The 26,186-nt window shown below is 52.1% G+C and overlaps 11 protein-coding genes across 11 annotated transcripts; 7 read left to right on the top strand and 4 right to left on the bottom strand.

Moving 5' to 3' along the window:
• Nucleotides 1-68: 68 nt before the first annotated feature.
• ACET3X_001199 (uncharacterized protein) lies at nt 69-1,531 on the top strand (the record flags this gene model as incomplete). The annotated part of the gene is made up of 3 exons (XM_069446464.1): nt 69-257; nt 322-438; nt 485-1,531. The coding sequence occupies 3 exons, from the start codon at nt 69-71 to the stop codon at nt 1,529-1,531; spliced, it is 1,353 nt and encodes a 450-aa protein (XP_069311441.1).
• Nucleotides 1,532-2,485: 954 nt separating this feature from the next.
• Nucleotides 2,486-3,178, top strand: ACET3X_001198 (uncharacterized protein; the record flags this gene model as incomplete). Its single annotated transcript, XM_069446463.1, has 1 exon — nt 2,486-3,178. One exon carries the CDS (start codon nt 2,486-2,488, stop codon nt 3,176-3,178), a length of 693 nt encoding a protein of 230 aa, XP_069311440.1.
• A 667-nt stretch (nt 3,179-3,845) lies between these two features.
• ACET3X_001197 (uncharacterized protein) lies at nt 3,846-5,990 on the bottom strand (the record flags this gene model as incomplete). The annotated part of the gene is made up of 4 exons (XM_069446462.1): nt 3,846-4,132; nt 4,185-5,059; nt 5,113-5,849; nt 5,904-5,990. 4 exons carry the CDS (start codon nt 5,988-5,990, stop codon nt 3,846-3,848), a joined length of 1,986 nt encoding a protein of 661 aa, XP_069311439.1.
• An 809-nt stretch (nt 5,991-6,799) lies between these two features.
• Nucleotides 6,800-7,567, top strand: ACET3X_001196 (uncharacterized protein; the record flags this gene model as incomplete). The annotated part of the gene is made up of 1 exon (XM_069446461.1): nt 6,800-7,567. The coding sequence occupies one exon, from the start codon at nt 6,800-6,802 to the stop codon at nt 7,565-7,567; it is 768 nt and encodes a 255-aa protein (XP_069311438.1).
• Nucleotides 7,568-10,354: 2,787 nt separating this feature from the next.
• Nucleotides 10,355-11,497, top strand: ACET3X_001195 (uncharacterized protein; the record flags this gene model as incomplete). The annotated part of the gene is made up of 6 exons (XM_069446460.1): nt 10,355-10,403; nt 10,454-10,640; nt 10,693-10,837; nt 10,887-11,055; nt 11,107-11,379; nt 11,433-11,497. The coding sequence occupies 6 exons, from the start codon at nt 10,355-10,357 to the stop codon at nt 11,495-11,497; spliced, it is 888 nt and encodes a 295-aa protein (XP_069311437.1).
• A 1,000-nt stretch (nt 11,498-12,497) lies between these two features.
• Nucleotides 12,498-13,208, top strand: ACET3X_001194 (uncharacterized protein; the record flags this gene model as incomplete). The annotated part of the gene is made up of 1 exon (XM_069446459.1): nt 12,498-13,208. The coding sequence occupies one exon, from the start codon at nt 12,498-12,500 to the stop codon at nt 13,206-13,208; it is 711 nt and encodes a 236-aa protein (XP_069311436.1).
• A 252-nt stretch (nt 13,209-13,460) lies between these two features.
• Nucleotides 13,461-16,074, bottom strand: ACET3X_001193 (uncharacterized protein; the record flags this gene model as incomplete). Its single annotated transcript, XM_069446458.1, has 5 exons — nt 13,461-14,267; nt 14,322-14,585; nt 14,635-14,916; nt 14,971-15,648; nt 15,700-16,074. The coding sequence occupies 5 exons, from the start codon at nt 16,072-16,074 to the stop codon at nt 13,461-13,463; spliced, it is 2,406 nt and encodes an 801-aa protein (XP_069311435.1).
• A 1,968-nt stretch (nt 16,075-18,042) lies between these two features.
• On the top strand, nt 18,043-19,119 carry ACET3X_001192 (uncharacterized protein; the record flags this gene model as incomplete). The annotated part of the gene is made up of 1 exon (XM_069446457.1): nt 18,043-19,119. One exon carries the CDS (start codon nt 18,043-18,045, stop codon nt 19,117-19,119), a length of 1,077 nt encoding a protein of 358 aa, XP_069311434.1.
• Nucleotides 19,120-19,448: 329 nt separating this feature from the next.
• Nucleotides 19,449-21,323, bottom strand: ACET3X_001191 (uncharacterized protein; the record flags this gene model as incomplete). Its single annotated transcript, XM_069446454.1, has 1 exon — nt 19,449-21,323. One exon carries the CDS (start codon nt 21,321-21,323, stop codon nt 19,449-19,451), a length of 1,875 nt encoding a protein of 624 aa, XP_069311433.1.
• Nucleotides 21,324-24,222: 2,899 nt separating this feature from the next.
• ACET3X_001190 (uncharacterized protein) lies at nt 24,223-25,014 on the bottom strand (the record flags this gene model as incomplete). The annotated part of the gene is made up of 3 exons (XM_069446453.1): nt 24,223-24,270; nt 24,323-24,947; nt 25,007-25,014. The coding sequence occupies 3 exons, from the start codon at nt 25,012-25,014 to the stop codon at nt 24,223-24,225; spliced, it is 681 nt and encodes a 226-aa protein (XP_069311432.1).
• A 343-nt stretch (nt 25,015-25,357) lies between these two features.
• ACET3X_001189 (uncharacterized protein) lies at nt 25,358-26,059 on the top strand (the record flags this gene model as incomplete). Its single annotated transcript, XM_069446452.1, has 1 exon — nt 25,358-26,059. One exon carries the CDS (start codon nt 25,358-25,360, stop codon nt 26,057-26,059), a length of 702 nt encoding a protein of 233 aa, XP_069311431.1.
• Between the last annotated feature and the right edge of the window lie 127 nt (nt 26,060-26,186).

Below are 26,186 nucleotides of genomic sequence, written 5' to 3'. Positions count from 1 at the left end.
TCCAATGTGCTAGAAATCATGTACATAAGCATGAGTCTGGTGCTTCAGCAATTGAGAAAAAGCACTCAATGGCTTCGACTCAGAGTACCCAGGTCGACTTGACCACTTACCCCCAGCAGCCCTCCTCGGCTGCAACCACAGACATTGAACTACTACAAGAAAACGACCATTCCCAACCATTAAGCGACAATGGGTTCTCTCTTCCGCCCACCGACGGTGGCAGAGATGCATGGCTCTGCCTGTTTTCCTGCTTCATGGTAAGCCGTACCCGTACGAAATGCATGTGAGACATGCACTGACTTCGTCTCTTCACCTCTGCAGCTCGAGGCCATGATCTGGGGCTTTCCTTCCTCTTACGGCGTCTTCCAAGAATACTATGCTACTAGTGAAGAGTTCTCTGGCCAAAGCAACGTTGCCGTTGTGGGTACTTGTGCAATGGTATGTCCTAGTGATTTTTGCAAAGACCAAGACTAACACCTACTAGGGTATCATGTACATGGATATTGCGCTATGGTTCGTCGTACTAAAGTACTTTCCCAAGTTTCGCGTCTGGGCAACACCAGTTGGTCTGGTAGTCGTCTGCCTTGCCTTGGGCCTTGGATCTCTTTCAACGAGCATAACGCACCTCATAATCACTCAAGGCATCTTGTACGCACTAGGCGGTGGTCTCGCGTGGACGCCAATTCTCTTCAACATCGAAGAGTGGTGGGTACGCAGGAGGGGATTCGCCTATGGGGTTGCCATGGCCGGCTTGGGATTGAGTGGCGCCATTCTTCCTCTCATCCTCGAGTGGCTTCTACACACTTACGGGTTCCGGACAACTCTACGAGTATGCGCACTCAGCTTCGTGGCCCTCAACTTCCCCATAGTCTTCTTCTTCAAACCTCGCCTTCCGTTATCTCAGACATCGCAAAACAGGGGCTTTGACCTGTCGTTCTGGACCTGTTCCAACTACCTGATTCTCCAGTCCGGCAACATCATCCAGAGCCTTGGATTCTTTCTACCAGCAATCTATCTACCCACTTTCGCTCGGTCTATCGGTGCAGGTAGCATTGAGAGCACTGTTACAATTATTCTCGTCAATGCTGCTGCATTTGTCGGCTGTCTGTGCATGGGAATTGCGACCGACAAGTACCATGTTACCACCTGCATCATGGTCTCAGCCCTGGGCTCAACAGTCGGCATCTTTCTCCTCTGGGGATTCTCCACTTCACTGGCGCCATTATACATCTTCTGCGTAGTTTACGGCGCTTTCGCTGGCTGTCAATCGAGTGCTTGGAGCGCCATGGTCGCAGAAACCCAGAAGAAGCGCAGAGGCGCAGATTCTGGCTTTGTATGGGCGTGCCTCTCGGCTGGAAAAGGCGTCGGCAACTTGTGCAGTGGCCCGCTCTCAGAAGCTCTGCTACATGCTGGAGACTGGAGTGCGGGATTTGCCTACGGTAGCGGATATGGGGCACTGATTGCGTTCACAGGCGTGACCGCATTCCTGAGTGGCTGGGGTTATGCGGCAAGGAGGATCGGGTGGATATGAACTGAGGCTCTCGATGCCTGAAGATGCCTGACGTATTCTGGATCCCAGTTCTTGTGTACCGCTGGACATACGTCACGCATCATGCCTTTACCACATGCCAAACACCGGGCAGGTCTCCCGATGCTCGAGTAAACAATGTGACTGTTACAGAGCATACATGGTCTGGTGGCCCATGCGCCAATCAGCTGACGATATTTGGTTGTTGGCGTCGAGTTACGCGTACGCCTGAAACGGACCCACCAGTACCACTGAACGCCATGGACCCTTCCGCGCCTGGCACCAGCATCTCGACCTTTTTCTCGAAACATGTTGGTCTCCCTGTGCAATCTATCCATGGCCATCACAGCCTTGCTTTTATGCAGATTAACGGCTTGGCCAATGCTACCTCACCTGTTCACTTGCTGCCTATGGCTTTGCACAATAAAATTATTGGAGCACGAACGCAACTGTCAGAAGTGATCGACATGAATCCCCGTGCTATACTCTCCGTCTCATGCTGCCCAGACGGGGCGTGTGTCGCTGACCTGCAGAGATTACCTCTAACCCTTCGGCGCGTCTTCGCAAAAGGCTTGATCGATCTTATCTGTAACTAGCAGGTCGCACGGGCGTTGTTCTCCAGCAACGTCAAACGACTGGGCTTTCTGGGGCTTGCGGGAACCAGGTTTGAGATGAACGAGTTTGTTGATCGTGGCTGGAAATCTCCGGGCGAGGATATATACCTCGGATCTGGCCTTGTGCTGAACGGCCATCAACCAGTTCTTCACAGACAGTTGTCTCTCACACACTCTCTTTAGGCAGGCCTTTTCTTCGCTCTTGCTGTCACTCTCTAGATATCCTAGCGGTATACATACATTCTTTTTTGGCTGTGCCACCATCCTTGTTGTCAAACATCACCCATCTCGCTCTGTCTCAGACACCACTTCTACATTCCACATCACAGACATCACCATCAAGATGAGAAACACCATCATCCTCGCTGCTCTTGCAAGCACCGCAGTCGCCCACCCATTCAGCGACTACCTCGACGCCATCTTCGGCACCAAGGAGTCCCGTCACGCTCCTCCTCCTCCCGAGCTGATGCCCGGCTTCGCCCCAATCGGCACCGGCACAGCATCTGGCATTCCTTTCCCCACAGCAACAGGAGCATTCCCTACTGGTCTTGTTCAGCCTGCCCGCCACCGCGTCCGCAACCTGGCCATCGACTACCAGCTCGCCCCAAGACAGGACGCTGGACCCGGAGCCGGAGCCGGAGCCGGCACTTCGCTACCCAGCTTCTCGTTGGCGGAGCCCACAGACGGTACTCCTGCTCTGCCCACAGAAACAGAGGGAGGCTTCCCTGGACTCCCCACCGGCCAGCCTGAAATGCCTTTCCCCACCGGCGGCTTTCCCAGCCCACCTGGCGATGGCCCTGCTCCCACCGATCTTCCTTTCCCCATGCCCACTGGTGGCTCTCCGTTTCCCGGTACCGGCATGCCTGGTCTGCCTACTACGATGCAGACTCTGACTCGCGGTCCTCAACCCACGGGCATGCCTGAGCTGCCTGGCTCCGAGAACGGCGAGGAGGAATCCGGCGGTGACGCCCCAGGAGGCTTCTTCGATTGGCTCAGCAGCCTGTTTGGCGGCGGCAAGAGTGAGATGAGCGCTTAGAGTCTGGGCTTCCATTAACGTCTACCCCGGAAAAAGGGGAAGTGGTGGAAAAAGCATGGAGCAGTGTGTATGAGTAAGACGTCTTGATGGCGCGACATTTCAATTCTTTCCACATAACTTTTATACTCACACTTGATACCAAAACGTAGAGAAACAACAATGCATGTCAAATGCTTGCCTCAAACCTTGCACATACAGTGAAGCTGTGGAGTCTCAAAAACAGTAGTACGTCTTGTTCTATTTCAAAGGTATCTACTCAACGTTAAAGATAAAGATTGTATCGAAAAAAATTGACCGCTGCCGTTGAGGGCAGTGACCGGGTATCTTAGAAAGCCATATCCTACACTATGCTATTGAACTTTTTAGGTTCCCGCACCATATCTTTCGTGACGGTCGTCGGGTTGAATAGACGCCTCCCAGATGCTTGTGCATGATTGCTGTGCAAATCGTAACCTTTTCCTTTAATGCCGACCATAACCGATATACGCCAAAGAACAAAAAGACCCAGAGATTCGCGCTTGTTGAAATGCAAGAGTTGTGTTGAAAGCAGGAGCTCTGTCGCGTAACTTGTTGAACACCAAACTAGGAGTGGAGATTTCCTCGAAGAAGACTCATCTCAAGTTGGTCTTGGCGTGTTGAATGCAGTAAGACCTGGAGCCATGCAAGCCTAGTTAGACATTGCTAGGCTTTTTACACCGTTGGTGACCTCGACAGCGGCTGCTTTGGCAGTATCGATTAGGCTTGGGTTTTCCTCCTTGTGAGGCTTGGCTTGCTCGCCGTTGGTGCCGTTGGTGCCATTCGTGTGGCTACCACCGTTGACTACCTTTGTCGCTTCTTCCCCATTCGCGCCAGGAAGATCAATGTTAGGGTCAACGAGCGGTTTGTCCATGTCCTTGACTTCTAAGCCGTCGAAGATGGGGAAAATGCCGCGAGTTGCGTGGAAGTCGTTGTGTACTACACACAAAGTGTTAGTAAAAGAAGCGTAAGCATAAGCGAATGTACTTGCCGATGTTCAGGAGATACCACGTGTCTACAACATCCTGGATCACGTAACGCGATGGGCTGACGCCTGCATGGCAGTTGGCCCATTGTTGTCCAAGGCGGTAAAACTCGTCCTTCCAGGCGAGGAAGCTGACTGTTTCAACAATGGTCGGCTGTACAATCTCCTTGCCTGGGAAGACACCCCATGTAACAGCATTCGGTCCCTCATTGGGAGCATTCGTCTTCAAGTCGCCATCCTTGTTCACAGCATAGTAGGTGAATTCGGGATCGCGCTCGAGACGCGTGATGATCTCAGAAATGTATTCCGGAGACACGAAGACTTCCAGGTATGCCTTTTGGTAGACATAGCCATTACGTGGACCCCAACCAAACACCGGGTCCGAAGACTTGGCTCCATTGACAGCAGGCTGAGAGTTGATAGTCAGGAATCCACGGCGGTTCAGATCGATCAGATCATCCTGGATGGACCCGGCTTCAGTCGTGATGGGCTGTTCGCTCCACGGCAATGAGTCGAGCTTTCCTTCCATGTAGCGTACGAAGAGGTCGGACAGATCTCTGATCGACATTGGTGTGCCCCATAACTTAATGTTCTGCTCATTGGTACCCTTCAGACCGATGCCGTAAGAGTCCAACTCGCCAAAGGCGGGTGAACGTGAATCTCCCCAGCGACCGTTGGGGAACTCGTCCCAGTCTTGTGTGCGTGCAATGTAGGATCGGTTGCGGTTACGCCAGAAGATTGGTCGTACGTTCTCGTCTCGTCGGTTGAGGGCCAGCGAAGGCCGCCATGGAAGAGGCTTCTCTAGCGGTGACTCGGGGTCGGGTAGGAGGTCTAGTTCTTCGAGGACCATGCGGGTGGCTTGTGCGAGATTCATGGTGTAGCTATGTGGGTATTAGAAAGGTAATCTTTTTTTCCAGACGGGAAGATGACTCACAAGTGCAGGTGCGTGATGCCAGCGTTGATCAGCTTCCGGCACATTTCTGCGACTAGATGTTTGCCGACTTCACGCACTTCGACGTCATCATTCTTGACAGGCTCTAGAGCCTCAGTCCAATGCTTCGGGATGTTGCATCTCGTCCATTGGGCTCTCCGCAGGAAGGCGGCATGGGTGTGAATGGGCATGATGCCGGGAATGATGGGAACGTCGATGCCCTTGGCACGAACTTTTCTCACCCACTCAAGGAAAAGGTCGGTATCGTAAAACATCTGTGTGACGATGAATGTTCCTCCGGCATCAACCTTCTCCTTGAGATGGTCGATGAGCTCGTCGACGTTGTCATTGTCGTCGCTGCCCTCGGAGTATCCCGCCACACCGATATCGAAATGGTTTCCGTACTTTTCCTTGATGTAGACGACGAGATCTTTTGCATAGCGGAAGCCGCCCGCTGTTGCCTCCCACTTTTCTCGCTCACGTGGCGGGTCTCCCCTCAAGGCGAGAATGTTGGTGCAGCCGGCGTTGTATGCGTCTCGGAGGGCGTCGTCGAGCTTGGACTTTTCCATATCGGTGCATGTGAGATGCATGCAGGTTTCGAGGCCGTAGACGGATTGTGCAACCTTGACCATTTCGCAGGTCAGCTTGGAGTGGCGGCCACCAGCGCCCCAGGTCAGGTCGATGAATTGCGGACCGAAGCTATGCATGCGGTCCATGCGGTCGTAGAGGTTTTGGACACCCTAGATCGAGTCAGCGCCGGGCTCCTCGTGTTGGGGGTATGAGGGCATCGTTACCTGGGCTGTCTTGGGCGGAAAGAATTCGAAGGAGAAGGTCGGCTTCCCCTCCTCTCTCGCCTGGGCGAGCTTCTGAGAGATGTGCATGGCGGAAAATGACGAGACAAACTAAAGGAAGAGAAGAAGGATAAAGAGAATCTGCGGCGATTGTTGGCGACGTTAGGGAGAGGACGGTATGAGGAATGAGCACCCCGCGGTGAGCTCAGGGTAGGGCGTGCAAGGATGCTGGCTGCGCACTACGGTGTGTTGGTCCCCCACGAGCTATCCAAAGTATCGTTTGCGAGCCCAGCGATCTGCGAGTGTCCGCGACATGTACCACTGTTGGCTCTTTGCTGTCTGTCAGTCCGTGAGCACGAGGGTTAGTGACGAGTTGATGTGCAGTTTTCCTTAGCGGAACGTCGACGGTAAAGCGGTTAGCGCAGTACGGAGGCACAATCGGCGCCTCGCTCGCCAAGTAGGGCGCATTTTCGGCGGTCAATGGCATAACTACGCTGCAGGTGAGGACCAATTGAAGAACGCGTGGGTACGCGTGACATGTCGCAGACGCGCATCTCTTCTCAGCGGACGGTGAGAGTGTGCAGCTGCAGCAAGTCGCGAGTCGCGCATAATATAATGTGGCATTGCAGGTGGTGAGAACATGTGGCATGGAAGCCCCACAAACGTCCCTCGTCCCTCGTCCCTCGTCCCACGTCCCACACCTGTCCCCTCCACCGATGACAGGACGGCAGACAGGTTTGCTTTCCCTTCCCCGGGTTTACCCTTTACGGCAACCCCGCACCATCGTTGTTGCGCAGCTCCAAGACAGGTTCTGTTACAGCGTACTTGTAGAGTGACTGCTGGCAGCTTCCACTCCCTCTCTACATACACATACACAGACCGCCTTCGCCTCCGCCGCCATGCCGCCCATCGCCCGACCCCGCCGCCTCGTCGGCGTCTCGCTGAAGATGTACTTCGACCTGCCCAGCACCCTATCCTACATTCGCGGCGTCTTGCAACTCGACGGCGACGCCTGGAACGCGCGCATAGATGTCTTCGTCATCCCCGATTTCGTCTCTCTCACCGAATCTGCCCGCATCCTCGAGCCCTCGTCCATCATCCTGGGCGCCCAAGATGCCTTTTGGGAAGACAAGGGCGCATACACCGGCGAGGTCAGCCCACTGGTGCTGCGCCAGGCAGGAGCACGGATAGTCGAGATTGGCCATGCAGAGCGCAGAGCCGTCTTCGGCGAGACGGACGAGACGGTGGCGAAAAAGGCTGGTGCAGCAGCGAGAAACGGCCTGATACCGCTCGTGTGCATTGGCGAGAAGACGCACCACAGCGTCGCATCGGCTGCTGTGGGTGCAGCCATACAAGAGTGCAAACCCCAGGTTATGTCAGTGCTGGCTGCGGTACCCGACGACACTGAGGTGATACTCGCCTACGAGCCTGTGTGGGCCATTGGCGCAAAGGAGCCCGCTGACCCTGACCACGTTGTGAATGTTACAAAAGAGCTGAGGAAGCTGGCTGCTGGTAGGACCGGAACCACGAGAATTGTCTACGGAGGGAGCGCTGGGCCCGGCACATTTGCTAAGATTGCCGAAGGCGTCGACGGCTTGTTCTTGGGCCGGTTCGCACATGACATTAAGAACCTGAACAGGGTCATTGAAGAAGTAGGCGGGGCCTGAAGGGCTCGGAGCATCATCACCTGCCGTGTTGAAGCTCTCGGCTTCTTTCTGCGCATGGAGAAGAATCACAGTCGGAACGGGGCGACAAAGTGAACGCTACGGCCGGAAGAGATTACGTATCTCCTCTGTATCCCTACCAACTGTGTCATGTGCCCATGCTATATGAAGAGCGCGACCTCCGCGGGTACCGTCATTGGTACTGTCCGCCAAAGTATGCCTTCCTATCTGCTATAAGAGCACGTCCAATACTTCTTCAATCGTCAGCTCCCTCGTCGAGGCTGCATCGTGCTTGACTGGTGTGCAACGCATGCCCTTCGCGATCACAAACGTCGTCTGATCATCGTCGTACACACCCCACTCGATGCTACCATGTATGCATCCCTTGACCCTAATCAACTATCCCAAACTCAGTACACAGCACTAGGCAGGGGCGGCCATGCCCGTGCCCATGCTGGGCTATGATATTCACCAAGATCAGGAGACGCCAAAGACAGAAGAGAGAATCTTGAGCGATCGAAGCTCCGAAGACACCGGCGATCCGGATCACCTTTTGCCTGTCCGTCAGCTTTCGGCATCTCAACACTGTAAAGCACCGAAAACCCCGAGCACTGTCAGCATCAATTTTCAACGCCTTATGCGCCACGCTATTGAAAACTCATGCTTATTCACCTCCTAGATGAACGTGAAATGAGGTTTGATTGGAACGTTGCATTATATTCATCGGGCTTTGAAAGTTTGTATGCAGTGGGAGAATGTTTTGTGGAGCAAGTGGACGCATTTGCAAGAAGATGTGGGCTTAGTGAACAGAATCCTCCATCTGGGTGCGAGCCTTGACTCTCTGCGATACCGTCTTCTACAAAACACGGATCTTAGAGAGGGATGCGGCATACGCCGCTAGTATGCCGGTCGCGGTCCTGCAGGAATGCTGATGGTTCGGGACCACGGAACATGCAGTCTGCGTCTTAGACAGCTGGCAAACTTGCCTATTGCCGTCTAAGAGGTCGGAACATTGCGTTAATCGGAACGACACGTGGAAACGACTATGCGACGTCGGGGTCCACCGGATGATACCCACGAACGTGAATGGAACCAGCAGCACCCAGCTCTACAAGCGGAACGTCTTGTATCAGATGTCAACTCGTGTTCACTTCTATCACGAACCCAGCTCTTGCGAATGGCACCCAATTGTCGAAGCTTTGCTATGGTCAATTGAATTGGGTTAGATATCTACACGCGGAATATATCCGTCGCTGCCATTGGACTCCTACCGATACGTTGTCGGATGAGCGCAAGCTAATCGCCAAATACCCCAAACATGAACGCGGGTCACATTGATTATTATGCCATCATGCACACCTCGGTAGTGAAACGCGGGGGTTGAGCACTCTGGGCCTTCCCTTGCCTCTCGGCGCTACGGGAGTGGCTCATCGATCATGAGTTGAACATACGACCAACACACGACAGCTTCGCCGTATACGGCCGGACTATCTACGTCCTGGAATGACTCGAGTCAGTCGATCAGATATTCGTCGTTGCACAGATCTGCAACCTCCACGATTGTAGTGGTATACCCCGGACCACTACAGGGGCATTGGTCCAACCTTGCCGCTACCTTGTCGCTCTCTCGGTCACTTACCGTGAGATCGCAAAACGAAATCTCATGCAAATCTTTGAGATGCCGTGCGCGACATGACGTTTGAAAAATAACGCCTGCATCACTCATCCGGATTTAGCGTTCTTTGCACGTTTTCCCCGCAAAGCCAACCCCATTAGTGACGGCCCGACGATCATCAAAGTCTAGGCTCCGCACATGTCCCCAGCATTCGCGTGCTTCATCTCCACTCGACTCCGCAGAATCATCTTATTTCCTGAGCCGCTGGTCCCTTAGTGGTCGTTACTGCACCGGGTCAGCATCACGTTGTGACTTCGAAAGCGTACCATTTCCATTGCGACCGTTTTGGGTACTGGGGTCGCCGAGGTCTTGTCAATGCGGTGAGGCTAAGAGTGTGTGAAGAGGAGTTGCACAAAGGAGCATAGTGTTTCTTGAAGCGTCATTGATACGGACCTGGTTCCTCCACCCGTTCCTCCACAGGTTTGTCATCAGCCTTGTAAAACGCTCAGACGGTATCGGTGGCCAACTGTCAAGGGCGTACATGGTAACTCCACGAGATGTCACTGCTGTTTCTGGAGGTGCGTCGGCAGGGAAGCCACGTCCGCAGCTAAGGAAACACTCCTCATGGCTCTGGCGAATCAAGACGCAGATGCTCCCAAGCCCTAGCCTGGGCAGATCTGCCCTCCCGCCAATTCGACTACGTGCATCAAATCCAACGCGGAACCGCAGCGGTTGGCCCTGAAACTCTTGTTCTACTGGGGTGGCCTGGCGGCACCTGCCACACAGTCGGTGATGATCCCTTGCTTTCGTCCGCAGCTACGCTATCTTTGAATTGGAATCCGTGCCTCAAGGTTTGCGGAGCATATCTGTCACCTACACCCTCGGTGAGAATTGTGTGCTCCCTATATCAATCCTGCTCTCCAAACCCCTAGCCTTTTATGTCTCGTTACGAGACTTCTACTACCACGTCCTTGGCCGATCATCATCACTACGAAACCTCTAATTCTAATAACAACTCTAACGGAAGCGGTCTCTTCGACAACCACGTCGCCTGTATGACTTCCAATCACGATCACAAATACGCAACAAACGACGCTCACCTCGGTGCGACTACAGCTCGAGACGCAGAGACCCTATCAGCTGGATCAACTGCGAGAAACGAGTCGACAACAAGAATGATGGACGGGCCCAACGCCTTGGAGAAAGACTTCTCTCGGCATGAACGTAAGACTCTTTTGTGGTATACGTGTCCATATTTCATTAACCCTCTCTAGCCTACGGCAATGGATACGGCGGACCAACGCACCTCGATGCCTCGGTCGATTCAGGTACTGCATTGCATCATATTCGAACAGCGGGTAGCATCTCCATTTCACCAGAGCTATTTGAGAAACTATATCTGTCACCACAGAACAAAGTAAAAGGAGAACTTCGCAAGACATTCGGTAACCCAACGCCTCTGTACGTCCTTCCTACCTAGACATCTAAAACTTCAAACGCTGACTTTGGGTAGCGCTCTTATCGGCTTCCTGTTGTCCCTGCATCCTTTGAGCATGACTCTTATGGGATGGCGTGGTGCTGGTGAAAGTGGAGCGGCAAGCATCGGATGGTACTACTTCGCGGGTGGTTTGCTCATGACTCTTGGTGGTCTCGGCGAGGTACGTTGCTCCTAAAGCTCATGGAGACCTTCTCTGACATCCGATACAGTGGATTCTCGGCAATACCTTCCCATTCGTGGTTTTCTGTTCTTTCGGTGCCTTCTGGCTTGGTTACGGTGCCCTTCTTCAGCCCTTCTACCATACATATGGCGCATATGCCGAAGAAAATGCCGCAGAAAGCACAGGCTTGACCGCTGTTGGCTTCCAAGTCGGTCTTGGTAAGTCACCTGAAAACAGATACGAAAGTTCAATTCTGACCATCGTTGTAGCATATTTCCTCATCATGATGGGAATTCTATGCTTCGTCTTCCTCATCTGCTCCATCCGCACGAACTTGATCTTCTTCCTCATCTTCTTTACTCTCACGCCTGCCTTTGCTCTTCTGGCGGGCAGCCATCTCCAGGCTGCAAACGGTCAAGCAGCTCTTTCTACCAAGCTTGCTGAAGCTTCTGGTGCATTCTGCTTCGTAACCTGCCTCTGCGGTTGGTACATCTTCTCGGCCATTATGCTAGCTAGTGTTGACTTTCCTTTTGACCTTCCTCGTAAGTTGGCCGTACACCCTTCAATCGTTTGCTTGTTTGCTAATGTGAGGCAGTTGTCGATCTTTCGACCGTAGTAAAGGGCGCCAGCGAGAAGCGCAAGGTGGACCACTTGGAGTAGATACCACTTCGACGCGGAGCGGTCGGATATGGGAGGTCTTGGGAGGCAATTGTGTCATGCACATGGTCGAGAGACCAATTACGGGTCGGATTCCACATCAAGGCTGCGCTGTACGAGCCGGATACCCGCGGCAGAGAAGTTCTTCGTAGTTGCTCTTTGGACGAAGCTTTTCTTTCGCTTTGATCATATCCCAATGACAAGGGTAATGGTTCTCAGATTCATGCAGAAACTAGTAGTTATGCAAAATCGCAACGTTGTAACTCGCACTCCATTCTCGATCTGCGATCCAGTAGAACAGTCGCTACGATGCGGAAATCGATTCTGTCCTTTGAATTCGCGTTGGATTCGTCTGAAGCAGCAAGCGCAACTCGTCGTCTTCATCCTGCAGCCTTCGTTACGAACAACGAGTTGTGCAAGCAATGGAATATGGAAATCATGAGACAACCGTTTCTAAGAAAGCATAATAGCGCAGTCTTGTTTTGGTTGTTGCCGAGTGCTGCATGAAACCAAATGTAACAGAGTTGACAGGTCTGACACTGTGTAACGGGAGTGCGGGTCCCTTGAGCGGCGCTTTTCAGGCGAACATGTGGTACGTGCGTATACATATATCCAACTGAACTGACAAGTATGTATAACAATTCGTGTAGTAATGTTCACGTCCTGTCAACGATACCTACTTCCCCTTCCGCTCTACTCCACTACGACGTCACTCACTATGATTTACCCGGTGGAAGTAGACAGCCTGCAGGGTACACGGCACGGCACCACCACATCGTCCCGTCCGCGGAGGCGAAGTACTTCATCAGGGCACTCCTCGAAGTCGCAAAATTTCTCTCGTCCCCATCTCCAACCAATACCCAGAAAACCAGTTCCAGAAAGCCTTCCTCTGAGAAACTCATCCCCAATCTCGCACCAAACCATCATCGTAACTTCAAAGTCGCATTCGGCCAACAGCAAAGGTCACCTACCCGTACGATCCTGCTCAAGAAGACCACCCAAAATGGCAACCTACTTCCTGACGGGTGCCAACCGTGGCATTGGCCTGGAATTTGTGCGCCAACTTGCCGCGAAACCATCAAACACCATCATCGCAGGTGTCCGCTTCAAATCCGGCGACATCTCCGAACTAGAAAGCCTAAACAGCAACGCAAACATCCACATTATCGAATGCGACGTCAGCTCTCTCGAATCTCTCTCCAGTATCGAATTCCGCGTTGTAGAGATTCTCTCCAAAACCGGTGCTAGTCTGGACTTCCTCTTCAACGTCGCCGGGATCAACGCAACGAGTACTGATACAAGCTTGACTCTTGACCCAAAGAGTGTAAACGAGCACATGCAGACCAACGTTCTGGGCCCTGCCAAAATCGTCGAGAGCTTGAGAAAGTACCTAGCGAGAGGTGCGACAGTGCTGAACATGAGCTCAGGTTTGGGTAGCTTGACCGTAGCGACGGACGTGACGAAATGTTGTACCTACAGTATGAGCAAGGCGGCGTTGAACATGTTGACATTGCACCAAGCGAAGGATTTGAAGGCGAACGGGGTCAAGGTCATTTGTATGGATCCCGGTTGGGTGAAGACGAGAATGGGTGGAAAGGGGGCCATGATTGAGGCCAAGGTTAGCGTTGAGAGTATGCTGGATGTGGTGGCTGGGCTTAGGGAGTCGGACAGTGGGAAGTTTTATCGGTACGATGGTGCGCCTGTGCCGTGGTAGATGAGAAGATTACGAGGAACGGAACTGTGAAGGTACCTGAGTTGATACCTACAATAGACTCTTGAATACTTCGAGATATAGCTTGCGAACCACATATCACTCGAGAGTACGGCATGAGTGAAAAGAAGATGCAGAACACGACAAGAAATGATGTTTTGAAGCATACTTCATATTGCATCTGAAGCGACAGTAGACTATGAACTTCTGGCTCTGGATCTCTACTACAATGCGCCGTCAAACAACGCTCGCCTTTCACTCCGCCACAGGACATAAATCATAGTTGCCGGCGCTGTTATTACCCCACCACTGCGGGAACGGAATCGCAGGCCCTCCAGCACCAAAGACAGCAAACGACAGAATGAACAAGCAAGTCAGACTTGCGCCATCAAAGGCACCCGCAATCAGGTACGAGTAGTCCTTGAAGATGCGAGGGCGGTAATTGCGCAGGTAGAATTGGGTGAAGAAGCCGACAATCACCCAGCTAAGAAGCACGCATGTCTGACTTTGGTTGTACGGAATGTAACCGGCGAATTGGATAAACTGGGGAAAGTTGATCTCACGTAGGGAAAAGTTGCCGATGCGCGGAACGAATCGGACCAAAATACGGTGCGCGAGGACGATGGCGGCACCAATGGCAAGACCAATGGGCACGATTGAGTAAGCCTTGCCTTCCTTGTAGAGATAGGCGGCGAGCGCCCAGGTTGAGGCGTTGGTGTTGTACGACTGGATGGTTGCGCCGCTCCACGATGAGTTACCGTCGGTGTCAGCTAGGAGGTGCTTGTTGCCTGTGACGATGGAGATCATGACGGCGTAGTTGATGAACCCACCCAAAACAGTGCCGTAAAGTTGCGTCATGAACATGACTCGAGGAGGGATCTTGAGATATTCGCCCAGCTTCAGATCCATACTGAGCTGAACAGCACTGTTGATGACGTTGTGCGACCAGGCCGCGAAGTACATGTTTCCAATCGGGCGTCCAGGGAGAATCAGTCCAGCAATGACTTTGGACAAATTGTTCGTTGCAATACCGTTACCGAAGCGAGCGTAGAGCAAGGTACTCTGATATGTGGTTAGCCAACATCCTCTATCCACAGGCTCTGGATGTAAACTCACAAAGGGCGCAATGATAGTCCCCATTGCCAGTGCGATGACATAAGCCCATACTGGGAGAGTAATATTCTCCTTGATCACAACAATGAGACCCAACACGAAGCTGACAAGGATTACAATGAGATACCACCATTGAGGCGCATCCTTGTAATGCTTGGCCATGTGCGCGTGGTGGGGATCATCAAATTTTCCCTTCTTAGCATCCTTGAACGCTCTGACTGTATCGCCACCCCAGAAGAGAACTATATGGGCAATCAATGCGCCAATCTAGGACAGATCAGCACAAAACAGTGTACGTTGGAAGTAGAAAACTTACTGCAGCATTGGCCATGAACATGGCATAGGCAAATGTGCCTGTAATTCTCGGTAGACCGTATTGTAGCAAAGCTTTCTCATCTAGTACCCCATCTATGAAGACGTTTTCGCTTGGATACGCGTCGCCGCCCTGGGTCAAGAGACGTGTCGACATGAAGGGAAGACTCCTTGAACCCCAGGCATTACCGTAGTAGATGCCGAGCATGACGAAGAAGCAGACTACGAATCCGGCGGCCTGATGTATCTGGAACTTGAGCGGGAGTGATGATTGGAAGGAAGTGATCTAGATGGAGCGTCAGCCTGTGCAAAGTACGAATTTTGGAGAAGGTCTACTCACATATTGCCAATCGAATGAAATGCTAAACCAACCTAGACCCTCGTTGTTGGAAGCTCCGCCAAAGAGGTTGGTTAGTATAGCTGCCTTGGACCCAGTCGCATGCATAGCAGCCAAACAGGGGATCGATACAGAGTTCAGCCACGGGAATATGTAAGCAGGGAAGAACTCGTAGACAAACATGCAAGAGAATGCGATCCAGAACCACCGGAGTGGCTTCGAGTCCTTGACGGTTTGCCAATGGAGACCCTGGAGTACCTTTACGGTGGGAAGACTACTCCAGTAAACCGAATCCACGTGCCAAACGCAAATGGGGCGCATGATACCGCAGACACCGTAGCCGAAGAGTCCAATAGAGATAGTGCTGAAAATGACAGTGATGGGACTCAGTTTCATATCGTAGAAGAGGTCTGATGCGGCAAAGACCTGAGAGCTAGGAGCTGCGATCGATGCAGAGGTCGCAGTGATTGAGGTGATGGCATGCTCCTTCAGATTCCACTCGCCGTGGTTGAAGAAAGACATTATCGTGATCCAGAGGGGAGCCTTGCCAACTCCGCCCTTTTCCCTCCATCGCGCCTCGAATTTGTCTCCGCGTGGAAGCAGCTTGACCCATCCTCTACCGAGGAAATAAGCCATGAGGACGATGAATGTTCCTTGGATGGTGACTAGAGTGGGCTTGAACTAGAGTAGGTGTCAGCTCCTGCGATACATGTCTCAAGGCTCTAGATGTACCTGGTAGATCTGATACACGACAGCTTGGAACGCGGACAGAATCGAGGCCAAGAAGAGACTTCGAAAGGTCAACGCAGGAACGAAGTCATCTCTCAACGGCAGTAGGTGAGCAGCTGCGTCAGCGCCAGTAACGATGATGTGGTCTTCGCCATCGTTGTACTTGTCTTTCTCGGCCGCATCGTATTCGGGAAGGACTGCCTTGATCTCTGGCTCTAGGGCACCCTTCTTTTCAGGTTCCTCGTCATTAGTAGCAAGGCGATGCTTCTCGTCGCTGAAGGCATTAATCGCTTCGTGGCTGGGAGGACTGACGGCTGTGCCCCCAACCGCATCGGGCTGGCCGAGAATCAACACATCACCAAGGGGATTTGCAGCCATAGTTGCGCGTGGTAGGTCGTCTGATTCTTGCCTCAGAACGAGGTTGCCCCTTCTAAGATATACATGTGATGTTCGTAGTGCAAACGCGTTATCGTGGTCCTACCATGTGTGATCGCAGTAGGGTGGCGCGCAATAGCACGTCAGATAAGGCCCCTGTTCTAAAAGCCATACGAATGCTGTTCCTAAGTTTAAAAAGGCAGGTGTGCCATGCCGGGAAGCGGCCGGAATCAAAACAGCATCCAAAGGCCATGCGGCACCGTGTTGGTGGGGCAAAATTCAAACTGATTGTGCAACCCATAAACCTTATCATCTACTCTTTTCCCATCAATCGGGATCTAGAACACCCGGCACGTCGAGATTGAGGTCTACTGCCGTGTCTTGGGCGAGAGGCGACGAGTAGAACAGGGATGGTACTGTCCCGTATCGGAAACGCCTTTCCGAAAGGAATCATCTATGGTCCAATTGTAAAGACGGTATGATAGTGTTCCATGAAAAGCGAGTGTTGGTTCGATCAGACTAGATGGCATCATTCGCAGACACGATTTCGAATGCACCCGGGCGGAGGATTTGTCGTCCTATGCCCGCGCGACAAGCCAATCGCGGCCATACTTGATGTCGTCGAACCGTAGTGCACTCTATGGAAATACGTCGGCGATAATGGTACGAGAAATTCGTTATCTCGTGCGATCGGGGCGCTGGGTATATGCCGATATTCTCGAACGTGCGACGATAAGCGTTGCCAAGTTGGTGGCGCCGTCTTGGTCAAGCTTGTCTGCAACACGATGAACCCTTTGTGAGTTGAGGCACGCAAGTGAGCAGCGTTCTCGCGGGCGGCGGAGTCGTAACTCATTTCGTCGAATACCGTGGCTAAAGCCGCATTAGCACCTTGATTGGGAAAGATAGGCTCCCGGTCTTCCGAGGTCCTGTTACTGGGTTTCCTCAACGGCACAACACAAATCTTTTGACAATGTCGACGTAAAGGTTAGGATCATCCAGTGAGTATATAAGAGACAAAGTGTACATGCGCAAGGGGGTAGGTGGGCTTAATGCTCTGTCCTAAAACCTGTGCTGACGTTATGCTGACAGCTTGGCACATCACACCATGACTCATCCAGGGTGAGACGCGCTCGCTTCCAACATTTTGTGGCTGGGAGACAGAACGAAAACCAAGTTAGCGGTACGGTGACATACCTGGGTATGGTCTAGGTTGAGAATCCAGCTATGTGCATCGAAACTACTGCGCGAAACGGACGAGTACTTGTAATGCCACCTGCACCACGCCAACCGTTCCACAAAGCACAACCCAATGATCATTGCCAAACCAGGCCTCCTCGAGACTCAAGGCAACTCCACATACTTGTGGCAATGCCACGAAGAGAGCTAGAGGATATGTAAATGGAACGCATTACTAGTATCAGCCTTTTTCCATCTCTCCAAGACATCTCATGAGCCTGTCTACTGTGTAGACTCATATCTTATTGTATACGCGGAATTCTATGTTGTATACTATATCTACCTAACAAGAACATATTGTTCCGACTTCCGCAATGTCACTATAGGCATTCGTCGTCTTCACCAGCGAATCTGTCACTTTGGTCACACCCACCACGTCAATATTCCGTTACTCTGCGTCGCGTAGAATTCGACCTGTCCCAAGATATGGTATTTACAAGTGTTGTTGTGCTTGAAGTGTGCTTAGTATCTTGGACAACCTCCTCAAATATATCGACTACCATGCTTGGGCGAAACAGTCTCGACGCCTTCATTCATTTCCCCCAATGTTTCAATGCGTGCGTCATCAATAACGATCTCTCCCCGAGCTTTCACTGTCTTTACCCATGAGACACCCGCAGTCAATATTCTTATCACTTGATACAGTCCAACCAAATTCCGACCCCTCCTTCATACATATAGTTCCAAGTCTTTCTCGCTGCCTCCTCTTTTCCTTGTTCCTATCACAACATCACCATGTCCATCACTCACGAGCGCGATATCAACGGGCTAGCCACCCTCGCCGTCATCGCTAAAGCAGAACAGTGTCACAGCGAGCTCTCTTTTTGCCTCCCGATGTCACTCGCATTTGCAAAGCGTTTGACATGGGAGCAAACCCCCTGGATTCCAAGTAAACTGAATCGCCAATCCGTCAATCCGATCGGCGAGGCTGATGCGTATCGCATCGCCCAACATCTGGCTTCACATGGCCACAAGGTAACGCAAAAAGACATTGAGCGTGCGCTGCTTTTTGGAACCACATACGCACCCACGCCAGAAGGAGACAACATGTCAGGAGAGATGGGCATAAATCCCCATCTCTTCGTCATCTTCCCACACGCTTCCAAGGTCCCTTGCCTTGACGAGCAATTCCTCAAGATCTGGCACGACCAAATCGTAAAACCGGCGTTCGACCGAGCATGGAGCGACTCCGGGCTCACACTCGTTCACGGCTCTTCTCTGGACACTCCCACCCGGCTCCTACCTCCAGTTGGTGTGCGTACGCAGCGCGATGCAGACCCAGCGTCCGGTTTTCTCGAGCGCCTGCGCAATGGAAAGCCAGGTGCAGTGCGAGACCACTGGCCCGTCTGGAGAGATAGCAAGTGGCATCTTGGGGTTGAGGGAAAGTATACGCATACTCGGACTCGCATCTACCACGAAGCTTGGAGTGCCATAAAAGGCATGCTAAAGGATCATCCGCAGATGTCTTCGTACCAGAACCCGATCTTACTGGCTGTTTCTCGGGCACAGATACACGTCAATACGCGGTTGAGCACCAACTATAAGTTCAAGTGCATAGCGCAGGAGTGGGATCGGCTTGTGGACTCGCGTTTTGTCAAGCCGGCGTCGTTTCAGGTCGTCTTTGAGACAGCCGTTGGGACGATGCTAGGGAGTGCTGTGGAGGATAAGCCAGTAGTGACGACTTTCATTGCGGATGAAAAGGGCAAGCAGATCAAGAGATTGGCAGACTGTGAGGAAGACCAAGGCGAGGATGCGCATCGCAGTAAGCGTATGATGATGTCGATTGCCGGTGGCTATATGTCAGATGAATAAGCTCGTCCCGCTTGCGTTATCTTGACCAGAAGAGTCGGCCGAAAGATCGAACAGAATGAACAGTGCAAAATGAGACGAAAAAGGGAGAAACATGGCTACTTGTTCCACACAGCAGTACGAAAATCTCATAAAAGACCGTCTAAGCTTACGTGGTAACGTCAATCAATGCCATGTTCCGGCTATGCTATCCAAAAAGCAATAGCGATGGTGGCGTGTTTCTTCGTTTGTACCGGGTATCATATAAGATGACAATACCAATAGTAATGTGACCTTGATCATTTCGTTCCTTTTCCTCGCTTGATAGCTTCAACGTCATCCTTGGTCTGTTCCTATCTCGATTTGGGCCGCCTGAAAGGATGCGCCTCAGTATTGAAAACCCAGTCATCCAAGCTGATCATATCTGGCGTGCTGAAGATGAGATAAAAGTACTTCAATGTTTCCGCTGTCCAGAAGCTCTCCATCTTATTTTCGATATTGTCTTCGCGCGTGTAGGGTACATCACCTACACCCGGGACGGACTTGTAACCTCGGCCTGGAGCTTTTGGCGCCACAAACGTAACATCTCTGACTTGTCCATTTGCGTAGGGCGTTCGAGTTGCGGCAACGACGCTAGTAAACATGTCCCACGCATCGTCCAGATATTGACGGTCACCAGTGATGCGATACATGATGAAGACAGACTCGATGGCTTCGGGTCTGAGCAGGTATCGTTTGTCACGGATGTTGGTGAAGCCAGGTGGAATTTTGTACTTTTCTACTGCGTCGTCGAAAGTAAGAACGTATTTGCTGCTGTAATGATGCATGGCACCCACTTCCCAAGCGGTTTGGTTCCAGGGACAGGACTTGCGAGAATCGCAAGGGACCATATCGAATGTCTCGGGCATGATGCCTGTGGGTGTGGCGGAATAGGCGTAAATACATCCCTTGGTGAGCTTCGCGCCGAGATCCACATGATCAGGATCAGAGAAGAGGCGACCTGCTAAGCCAAACATACCGCCAATGAAGCATGTCAGGTGCTGCATAGTTGGGTCTAGCTTGGCATCTTCACCTTGTGTAAAAACATCCCCACACAACAGTAGGTCTTCTCCGTGGGCGCTGTCAGGCACCATGGGCCGAAAAAGCATATACGCGTCCATCATCTCCGCCGAGTCCCGGTACATTTTCTCGTAGGCAGGTTCTACGCCGCCGAGCAACGCATGCATCTTGGGAAAATATTCGTACGTGCTGTCAGCAAGCGCACCGATGGAAAAGAAGCGTGATTGATTGAATTCTGGTTTCGCGGCGTTCACCATAGTCGGCCACAAGCCGGGTAGCCTAGTATTGTCCTGCGCGTGGTCCAGCATGATGGTAATCCTCGCGACTGCATCATAGTACTTTGGCTCTGCCGTCACCTGGGCAAGACGCGTGAACTCCATGGTCAAACTCCCAAGACAGGCAAAGCAGATGTTGCTCTCGGCAGCAAAGGCTGCCCTCCCTATCACCTTGGTGTTCTCTACATGCAGCCAGCCAAGAGGCGTGTTGTTGGTAGTGTCGAACGCTCGATACAGCATCTCTCCGAGTTGTATTGCTTTCTTAAGCAAGATGGGCTTGCCGCTCATGTCGTATGCACTCAACAGTCCACCCAGGTATCTGATGGTCGTTTCGAAGACGCTAACAGTGGTAAGGTTGGTCTTACCAAAGTCAATGGCCGCGACAGCCTCCACAGCCTCATCGAACTCGTCTCTGAGGCCCATGATCCAGAGCGTGTCTAGTGAGTCGACCAGGGTGGCGCCCCAGCCGCCGAATGACTCTTCACCCTCCGCAGTGACTGGCCGGAGCTCATCTTGTGCCCACGCGAACTCCCTGTAGCTGTCCCAGCTATGCTTGAATTCGTCGCGCACAGCGACTCTGCGTGTTTCTCTCCGTTTTCTTTGCGCAGTCGTCTCGGGAAAGTCGTCAGACTGGACTCGGGGGAGTTTGTGGGGAGCGGTTGTCGGTAGGGGTATGTAGGACGCGATCTTGCTCACAAAGGGCGCTTCCCGCCAATCATAGGATTGCTCTGATTTGAGGAAGGCGAGACTCGATCCGTCGTGCATGTATGCTTCGTGCTCTCTGAACGGGACGGCGAAGACATCGATGGGCTGCGCGCACAACCAGTAATACCCGCCAAATGCGGCGGCCGAGAGAAGCGCATACAACAGGGACCGTTTGTGTTGCTTCGACATGGGGCGGCGATATGGGGTCCCGCGCGGCACTTTAATCCTACGCATTGTGAGATGAATGCTGCGACTTATTCTCGCTCATAGAGAATACAATGGGAGAAATGATGGCGCGAGAAACAAGCAAACAGCACCGCCAAATAGGTGAGTGTGCGAAGTATTCAAACCAGGGTATCATGTAATGGTAAAGAAGAAGATGTTAGTTGTGGTAGTGCTACCAGAGAGTATGTCGTTCATGAAACCGCCATGGCGAAGTCGACGCTCAGGACACCTCTCGTGAAGGATGTAACGGCAGTGACCCATCTGCCAAGGCAAGGCCGAATGCCGATCAAACAGAAGCTACACGTCGAATCACTTCCGGTAACCGTAGCGCCAGAAGTCACTATCGCGTGCGTCGGTGAAATATACAAAGGTGCGCACAAGCAACATGTACCTTGATTGATCGAGGGGCGCGCATGTGTCCAGTTGTTCCGGAGCGCGCTAGGGACGCGCTCGTGCGTGTTGGCTGGGCACTTTGTGACGGCTTGCACGGGAAACCCTAAACAGGTACAGGGTTAATATGTCCTCTATTAAGTTTACATTAGCTTATAACGAGAAGGCCAGCTAAACTCAACCGCGTTGCAAGTACCTACACTATCCGTTTGTGCCTGCAGACAAGTGTTCAGTTTCTCCCTTGGACAGGGTGCTTCCTCCGTGCCGCAGGCCGCAGTGCGATACACCAAGATACCTATATCGTTACCAACGTCCTGCCTCTTGAGCCAGAACCTCGACATCGAAATCTGCTTGTTGCTGGCTCGATCGACCATAAAACCGATCGATCCGCAAGCACGCTTAGGAGTGGGGATGTTCTGCACGGGAAGTCCCTCGGCGAAATTCAGTGCGAACCCTGGAACAGAACGCTTTTCTCCGCATCTTCTGAGCAGTACAGTTTGAACACCACAAATATACCCTCTTTGCGTGCAACTTGCAACCTCAATCGATCATGTCATTCCAGGATGTCCCGAAGCGTTCCAAACCTGAGAATGTTCACGCAGCGTATACGCAGTTCTTGGAGTAGGTGGCGTCCATGTTATTCGAAAGTTGAATGCTGATAGTATCAAGCTACAAGCACACGTATGAGGCAAAGGAGGCTCATCAAATGATAGATCGTTGCTGATACGACTCCTACAGGCTCGAGAATATGCTCAAGCGATTCGAGGAAATGAAGAAAAATATACGAAAAGCTTGCGCTGAGCAACGTGAAGTAAGAAGGACGTATGTACATTGTTGCATGCATCGCATGAATCTCAACTCAGTCTGATTTTCTCGAGGGGGGCGTGATCCATTTCCGAACTCTACTCTCGATGCTGGAATTTTGGCTTCGCCAAAAAACTACTCCAACCTGGAGGCCTACCACGCGAGATTCGAAATATGGTGTATCGTCACATTTGGGACCAACGTACAATGTAAGATGCGTGGCCCAGAATGGAGCCAATGATCGCCGACGACTGTTGGAGTCATGGTTGTGTTATTGGTACCCTCGACGAATGTTCTGATCACCGAGGACCCCATTTTATCAAACCTTCGTATATGGGACCCGACGTAGGTCTTCACTGTACGGAATACATGTGAGATGTACACTGACTTCGCTCCCCCATCTTTACAGGTAGCTCGCGAGATTACGGAAATGTGGTTCGATTTGCTACCCGGCTGTATTAAATACCCTCTTCAAGATACACGGTTTGGTGGAAAAGGCTGTCACGTGCGCATCTATTATGAATATTCATACTGGCAAGGAAATACACAGTGTTCTGCAGACATGGATGAAATAGAGCTCAATGAAGCAATCAAGAACCCTGGTTCCAATTGGAAGGAGGACGCAATCAAACTCTTCGACTCGGTAGGTTTTCATTCGCCTTGCGTGCTATACGCTGCCTCGACTGACGTATTTACCTTCATGTAGTGCTCTGATATCCGGGATCGTGACCGCCATTATCGGCACGAGGAAGAGCCAGGTTACGATCGTGGACGGACCGTAACTGCGGAAGACGACGACAACAGCAGTGAAAATTCTGGAGATGTGTACGGTTTCGGCCCTGGATTTGAGTATAGCGGGAGCGAGAGTGAAGAAGACAGAAGTGACGAAAATGACGAAGAAGAACAAGAGTATGACGAGAAAGCACAAGAAGATGATAGTGAAGAAGACGTCGAAAGCGAATACGGCATCTCCCTACCAGATTTGAGTAGGCTGCGCCGGGATCTGGGGTCCAGAGATGAAATCAGCATTTCGCTTTGGCCGAAGAGTAAGATAGACCCACCACTACCTCGGTCTGTCCGCCGCATGCCTCCAGTGCCTCCGAAGTCGATGGCAACCTACGCCTCCTCTGTCGGAGACACGTACATGCCGAGTGATGACACTGATGATTAGATTCCCAGTGTCGCAGCGCTCAAGTACCCTGTATTTACATCTCGTCCCTGACGTTTGATCAAATATATCATTACTTAATCTCCATTCCATTCCATTCCATCACTTCGTCTTTACATACTTACATACATACATACACACAACATACACAGCACATAGCCTAGCCGTCCCAGTCCTCCCTAGAGTGAAAGAAACTGAACAGCCCGACACCATGAACCCGTTTCTAGAGCCTCCGTAGCAAACCGTGTCTTTCTTCCATATGATGAACGCCAGCCTTATTGTACAAGTTGGGCAGCGCCCGCAGAGTGGTGATGAGGAGGAGGAGGAGGTAGAGGAAGATGCGCCAAGATCGCACTCGTGTAAATGCTGGACAAACGTTGAATGTAGCAGAAGCTGAGAAAAGATGGCCGCATGCCAATTTTCGGAGTAAGGCTCGACGAGGCAGCAATTTATTGGAGGTTTCTTTGTTTGGGGTAATCGCTTTTTGTTTTGTTTACGAGTCTAATCAACTGCTTTTGGGTCGGGCTCGAAGAATACTTTTCGTGTTATCTGGGTGCGGTGTTAGTAGTTGCTCGCAAAACGTGAAGTTCAGTAGACTTACCGCCCATCCTCCCGCTACACTCGCGCAGATTCCCGAGCTGATGGCCATCTGCCTCGTCCCTCTGGTGCTCTTGAACAGCGCGCCGCTCAACGCGCCCGCCACCACGCTGTTGCTCGTGTCGTGCTTGCCCCGGTAGTACCCAATGGTGCTGTTCAGGCCGTTGTACACCATAGCAATCACACCTGCGCTGTTTCCCAGGAAAGGTCCTCGTCGTGTTATCGCATTGAGCACACCGTTGATTCGCAACCGTGGTGGCATGCTAGGCGGATTCTTTTGCAGTCCTTCAGCAAGTCCCCATGCTCCTCCAATCGTCAGCGCGGTGAGGTATGATACACCCGTGCCGTAACATAAGTCGTCTGACCAACCACGAGAAGGCAGGGCGGATTGTGCGCCAGGCAGATCGGATAGGACGGAATCTTCTAGCGATAGGTAGTCGAGTGTGTCTTGGTTGAGGCCGGCGAGAGGGTGTAGTTGCGAGGGGTCGAGAAGGAATTCTGAAGGGTTTTGGATGGCCGTGCTGGGGTCGAAGGGTGTGGGCTGGAAAGTGTCTTCTTTGACAAAGTCGGAATTTTGGGGCGAGGCGGATGCCGTGTCCTTGGACTTGCGTCCGGTGAGAGAGTCCCAGCTAGAGTGCCAATTAGCATGGCTGTGTGTTTGGGTGCATGGATTGGGACCAAGACATACATGCCCATGTTGAGGGGACGAGGTGGTGATGAGGGAAAGAAATAACCAAGAGTTGCGCCTGACTGTCCACAGCCGAAGTGGTATTCCCCCAGACGCCCGAAAACCTAAAACCAGACAGGCCGAGCTAAAAACAAACAAGTAGGTGACGCAGGTCGTGGGGTGCGCAAGCAAGAGGGGCGTGTGCTGGGGCGTTTGCGGTGATAAGTCGCAAAGTTGAAAGTTCTGAGCAACCCATCAAATCAGTGACGACGCTTCCAGAAGGGTCCGTGCTTCCGAGCTCGGAAAGAAATGTCTGAATGCACTCACCCACTTCCGAACGCAAAAGCATCCACGGTAACGGAAAACCCAACCATGTCGCTACCAGAATTCAAGCAAAACTTCCTCAAGGACTGCGTGTCGGCCGGTGCCCTCAAGTTTGGCACCTTCACACTCAAGTCCAAGCGCATATCACCCTACTTCTTCAATGCGGGACTGTTCCACAGAGCCGACTTGCTACGCTCCATCTCCTCAGCGTATGCCCACACTCTCAAGGCACATGGCGAGTCAGACCCTTCGTTCCAGTGGGACATTCTGTTCGGACCAGCATACAAGGGCATCCCGCTTGCTGCAGCATCAGTCGACAAGCTTGCAGACCTGGATCTCGCCAAGTACGGACAGAAGAGCTACAGCTTCAACCGCAAGGAAGCAAAGGACCACGGTGAAGGCGGAAACATTGTTGGTGCAAGTCTGAAGGGGAAGAAGATTGTCATCGTTGATGATGTCATCACCGCTGGCACTGCAATTAGGGAGGCTATCGACATCATCAAGAGGGAGGGTGGAGAGCTGGTCGGCATCATCGTTGCTTTTGACAGGCAAGAGAAGACGCCTACCCCCAATGACGACGATGGAAAGCCAGGACCAAGTGCGATTGGTGAGGTCAGGAAGCGATATGGCATTCCCGTCCTGGCCATCTTGACTCTGGATGATGTTGTTCAGTATCTGAGGAGTCTCGGTGGAGAAGAGGACCTCAAGAGGCTAGACGAGTACCGTGAGAAGTACAAGGCGAGCGATTAGAGCGCTCTACAAAGATATCCACCAAGTTACGATCATGGGAGTACGGGTGATGGCGAACGCTGGCTGTGAAACGCCGCCTACGATGCAATTAAAGCTGCAAGCACCCCGCTTTCACAACGTTCCTCCA

The sequence above is a fragment of the Alternaria dauci genome, chromosome 1, assembly GCF_042100115.1.
Source record: "Alternaria dauci strain A2016 chromosome 1, whole genome shotgun sequence".
Taxonomy (NCBI): Eukaryota; Fungi; Ascomycota; class Dothideomycetes; order Pleosporales; family Pleosporaceae; genus Alternaria; species Alternaria dauci.
The sequence above is the reverse complement of the archived record's forward strand: the minus strand, read 5'-3'. Positions and strand labels throughout refer to the sequence as shown.